The sequence below is a fragment of the Salvelinus sp. IW2-2015 genome, linkage group LG15 (genome assembly GCF_002910315.2).
Source record: "Salvelinus sp. IW2-2015 linkage group LG15, ASM291031v2, whole genome shotgun sequence".
NCBI lineage: Eukaryota > Metazoa > Chordata > Actinopteri > Salmoniformes > Salmonidae > Salvelinus > Salvelinus sp. IW2-2015.
In genome coordinates, this window is record NC_036855.1 from 3,118,240 (window position 1) to 3,123,520 (window position 5,281).

At 53.5% G+C, this 5,281-nt stretch overlaps 1 protein-coding gene across 1 annotated transcript in view; it reads right to left on the bottom strand.

The window, feature by feature from the left end:
- The window catches only part of LOC111973821 (SWI/SNF-related matrix-associated actin-dependent regulator of chromatin subfamily A containing DEAD/H box 1A), a 26,657-nt gene extending 21,876 nt beyond the window's left edge, over positions 1 to 4,781 (bottom strand). The window contains exons 1-5 of the mRNA XM_024001237.2: positions 4,314 to 4,781; positions 3,772 to 3,901; positions 3,484 to 3,631; positions 3,304 to 3,367; positions 2,965 to 3,056 (exon numbers count right to left, since the gene is read on the bottom strand). Of these exons, the coding sequence (XP_023857005.1) occupies positions 2,965 to 3,056; positions 3,304 to 3,367; positions 3,484 to 3,631; positions 3,772 to 3,901; positions 4,314 to 4,425 (546 nt within the window). The 5' untranslated portion in view covers positions 4,426 to 4,781. The remainder of the gene's footprint in view (positions 1 to 2,964; positions 3,057 to 3,303; positions 3,368 to 3,483; positions 3,632 to 3,771; positions 3,902 to 4,313) is intronic.
- Positions 4,782 to 5,281: the final 500 nt, after the last annotated feature.

Below are 5,281 nucleotides of genomic sequence, written 5' to 3' on the forward strand. Positions count from 1 at the left end.
GGGGGGGGGGCGTTTTAGGGACCGTTCTCTTGTTTTGGGGGGGGGGGGCTTTAGACCGTCTCTGGTGAGGGGGGGGAATTTAGACCGGTTCTTCTGGTTGAGGGGGGGGGGGCTTTTAGAACCGTCTCTGGTGGGGGGGGGGGCTTTAAGACCGTCTCTTGGTGGGGGGGGCTTTTAAGACCGTCTTTCTGGTGGGGGGGGGGGGGCTTAGGACCGGTCTTTGGGTGGGGGGGGCTTTAGACCGTCTCTGGTGGGGGGGGGCTTTAGACCGTCTTCTCTGGTGGGCGGGGGGGCTTTTATAGACCGTCTCTGGTGGGGGGGGCTTAGGACGTCTTCTGTGGGGGGGGGCTTTAGGAACCGTCTCTGGTGGGGGGGGGGGCTTTAGACCGTCTTCTGTTTTTTGGAGGGGGGGGCTTTAAGACCGTCTCTGTTTGGGGGGGCTTTTAGACCGTTCTCTGTGAGGGGGGGGGCTTTAGACCGTGTCTCGGGGGGGGGGGGGCTTTTAGACCGACTCGCGGGGGGAATTTAAGACGTCTCTGTGGCTTAAGACCGTCTCTGGTGAAGGGGGGCTTTTAGACGGTCTCTGGTTGGGGGGGGGGGGGTTAGACCGTCTCTGGGGGGGGGGGGCTTTTAGACCGTTCCTTGGGGGGGGGGGGGCTTTAAGGGGGGGGACCCTCTTTTGGTGGGGGGGTTTTTAGACCGTCTTTCTCTGTGGGAGGGGGGGGGCTTTTAGACCGTTCTTCTGGTGAGGGGGGGGGCTTTAGAACCGTCCTTCTGGTGGGGGGGCGCTTAGACCGTCTCTGGTTGGGGGGGGGCTTTAGGGGGACCGGTTTAGACCGTCTCGGGCGGGGGGGGGGGCTTTAGGGGGGGGACCGACTCGGGGGAGGGGGGGGATTTAGACCGTCTCCCTGGTGGCTTTGCACGTCTTGGGTGAAGGGGGGCTCCTTTTAGACCGTCTCTGGTGGGGGGGGGGGGCTTTAGACCGTTCCTCTGGGTGGGGGGGGGGGGGCTTTAGACCGTCTCTGGTTGAGGGGGGGGGGGTTTAAGACCGTCCTCTGTGGGGGGGGGGGTTTTTGACCGGTCCCTCTGTTTGGGGGGGGGGGTTTTTAGAACCGGTCTCTGGTGGGGGGGGGGCTTTAGAACGTCCTCTTGAGGGGGGGGGCTTTAGACCGTCTCTTGTGGGGGGGGGGGGGCTTTAGACCGTCCTGTTGGGGGGGGGGGGCTTTAGACCGTCTCTTGGTGGGGGGGCTTTTTAGAAACCGTCTCTGCGTGGGGCTTTAGGGGAAGTCTCTGGGGGGGGGGGGGGCCTTTAGACGTTCCTGTGGGGGGGGGCTTTAGACGTTCTTTGTGAGGGGGGGGGCTTTAGACCGCTTCTCTGGTGGGGGGGGGGGCTTTTAGACGTTTCCTGTGGGGTGGGGGGGGGCTTTAGAACCGTCTCTTGTGTGAGGGGGGGGGCTTAGACCGTTCTCTGGTGAGGGGGGGGGGCTTTAGGACCCGTCTTTCTGGAGGGGGGGGGGCTTTAAGACCGCTTCTCTGTTGGGTGGGGGGCTTTAGACCGTCCTCTTGTTGAGGGGGGGGGCCTTTAAGACCGTCCTCGGGGGGGGGGGGCCTTTTAGACCCGACTCGGGGGAGGGGAGGGGGGATTTTAGACGTTCTGTGGGGCCTTCTAGGTGACCCGTCCTCTGGTGAAGGGGGGGGGCCTTTAAGACCGTCTTTCTGGTGGGGGGGGGCTTTGAACCGTCTCCTGGTGGGGTGGGGGGGGGGGCTTTAGACCGGTCTTCTGGTGGGGGGGGGGCTTTAGGGACCGTCTCTGGTGGGGGGGGGGGCTTTAGACCGTCTCTGTTGGGGGGGGTTTAACGTCTTCGTTTGGGGGGGGGGGGCCTTTTTAGAACCGTCTCTGGTGGGGGGGGGCTTTAGACCGTCTTCTGGTTGGGGGGCTTTTTTAGACGTCTCTGGTGAGGGGGGGGGGGGCTTTAGACGTCTTCTGGTGAGGGGGGGGGGGGGACCGGGTCTTCTGGTAGAGGGGGGGGGCTTTAGACCGTCTCTGGTGAGGGGGGGGGCTTTAGACCGTCTCTTGTGGGGGGGGCTTTTAGACCGGTCTTCTGGTGAGGGGGGGGGGGGCTTTTTAGACGTCTCTGGTGAGGGGGGGGGGGGAGGGGGCCGTCTCTGTGGAGGGGGCTTTAGACCGTCTCTGGTGGAGGGGGGGGGGCCTTTTTTAGACCGTCCAGGGGGGGGGCTTTAGACCGTCTCCGGGGGAGGAGGGTTAAGACCGAGTCTCTGTGGAGGGGAGGGGGGGGGGGGCTTTAGACCGTCTCCTGGTTGAAGGGGGGGGGCTTTAGACCGTCTTCTGGTGGGGGGGGGGGCCTTTCAGACCGTTCCTCTGGTGAGGGGGGCTTAAGGACCGTCTTCTGGTGGGGGGGGGGGGCCTTTGGGGGGGACGTCTTGGGGGGGCTTTAGAACCTGTCCTGGTGGGGGGGGGCTTTTTTAGACCGTCTCTGGTGAGGGGGGGGGGGGGGGGGGCCTTTAGAACCGTTCTTCTGGTGAGGGGGGGGGGGGGGCTTTTAGACCGTCTCTGGTGAGGGGGGCTTTAAGACTCTTCTTTGGTGAGGGGGGGGGGCTTTAGACCGTCCCTCTGGTGAGGGGGGGGGGGGCTTTAGAACCGTCTCTGGTGGGGAGGGGGGGGGGGGGCTTTTAGACGCGTCTCTGGTGGGGGGAAAGGGGTTTAAGGGGCTTTAAGAAAACCGTCCTTTCGGTGGGGGGGGGGCTTTTAGACCGGTCTCTGGTTGAGTGGGGGGGTGGGGGAAACTCTGGTGGGGGGGGGCCTTTTTAGACGTCTATGGTTGTGGAAAGAGACCGTCTTCTGGTGAGGCCGGTGGGGGTGGGGGCCGTAGAATGTCTCCTGGTAAGGTTTGGGGGGGTAAAGAAGGTCTCTGGTGAGGCGCGTCTACTCCACCCCCGTCTTACCAGAGACGTTCTCTTCCTCTTGCTGAGCTGCTGGACCACATCTTTGTCTCGACAACTGCTGGATCCGTCCGGTTTCCTCTTCCGCGTTGAGTCTGGACAACCGATTGAGTCAATGTGTGAGGAGAAACATGCCTATATTTTTCATGTTTTAGCAATGGCAGACAAAGCCCTATAGCCATCATTACAATGAGGTCCAGGCTATGTTGTCATGAGCGGAAGAAGAGATGTCATAAACATAAAAAACACTGGAAAACACTGGTCAAGCAGGCCATGTTTGGTGGTATAGTAGGGGACAGGCCGCAACCTGCTGTCTATGGTAGTAGTAAATCAAACAGATACCTTTGTCACCAAACATCAGGCATGAGGCTACGGCACCATCTAAAGTGCTTGTGCTTTCAATCACCTGAAAACAAAGCAAAGTTCAATATATAAGCGATGTGAATCCAGACACTGAGCAGCAGCTGTCTTTAAGAGACTATACAATAGTTTGTGACAGAAAAGTGATTGATATGAAATTACCTCCAGCAACTCCTTCCTGTTTCTGTTAGGGAAGATTTCCTGCAGTTTTTCCAGTCTCTCTTCCAGCTCCTTRTCAACTTGGTCTTCCTTATCATATGGCTCAGTCATCTCTCTTACCTCTAGCTTCACTGGTTTCTTCACTGGTTCCCTGAAAGAGAAAGAACTACAAGATTAGACTGGCATGTTAAGCAACACTTAATGGAATTAGTTATAACGTTACCTTGACGCAAGTCATGGGGGAAATATAGGCTAGGCCTAGATATTTCATCTCAACGCGGCTCTACTTACTTCACCACTTTCGTTAATTTATCCCTCATCGAATCACTTGCCAAATCGTCATCAGAGTCACTGATGACATCTTCAAACACTACTCCTCGCGCAGGTTTTCCTAGGTTGGCCATCGGTGTTGTTACTCGTGCTGTATGGGCCATAGAAATATGGGMAAAGACAGTTTAGCAATCAGATGTAATTAAAGCGAGGGCACATACTATAGTTATGCGATTGTTGCTAGCAATCAGTTCACCACCCAAAACACAATTTGGTTGACCAACCAACTAGCTTTCTATTTAGCTAGCTAACGTTAAATGTTAGCTGTCGCCCAGAGAAAGTAACTGATAAAGCTAGYTAACGTTAGCTAACGACTAAGGTATARCTAAATGTCAACAGTACAAAGTCATCATATATTATGATTAGGGTTAGCTAGCTAAGCCAAATATGTATAGTGTAGGTCCTGCTCTTGCCGCTGGTTATAAGCGATGTGGCAGCTAGCGGTCTAGCTAGCTACAATGGCTGACTACTGTTAGCTTAGCTAGTTAGCAAGCAAATCATACCTGGTTTATTCTCCTTTTCTGACTCTGGACTTACGGAACCGCTGTATTTATCCTGGTTAGACGTTGCTTTATTATTGTCAAAACGAAACCGGTCCAAATTAAATAAACTCATTTTCAAACGACAAGTATTAAAACGTTACACAGCTAGCTAGCAAGCAATAGAGGTGAGCTCTTTGTCTCGGCACAAAAGATTCCTTATTCTGGCTACGATTAACCAATGAATTGGTGCCAATAACGCTGTAGTAGCTAGCAAGCTAGCCACGAAACGTTCCACCTTTGAAAGCGGGACTCTCAATAGTTGCAAGTTGTCAGTACTCAAACTWTCCAACGATAACTCATCAATTATACAATCCAACATACGTTCATTATTTTAGATATACGGCTAGCTAAACGTTAACACTAACTATAAAAACCTTATACTATGAGAAAAATCCATTTATTTTCCCGCGAACTCATTCTGCCTCGAAAGACAATAACGACGCTTTCGATTGGACAAGATTTCTCAACGGCAAGAGCAATGGACCAATAGCAAAACCACACACTAAAGCAGAGACCGACCGGCTTTTCACATCCGGCACCAATATGTAACCACATACATTTTGTAACGTAAACTAACATGCAGCTTGTTACATTTTAACGAATACATTTGTGTAGCCAGTAACTTTGTATATATTTTATGTATTCCAGCACAACAGAAATTAATTGCAGTTATTCAAACGTTTTTCATGATTATGGTATTCTGCCTTGGTTATTTCAATATTTGCTMATTTCAGTCATGTTTCAATCTGATCGATAATAGTAATTACATAATAAGACATTTATTATATTGTTGTAACAGGATAAAATTATAAAATAAGATTATATAAACAATGATCTTTGCAGGCCAGCCGGTAAGGTTTGAAGCTGTGGTTAGAGGTGTATGCGATACGAATGTCCACTAGGTGACACACTATAACAGATCTGCTATT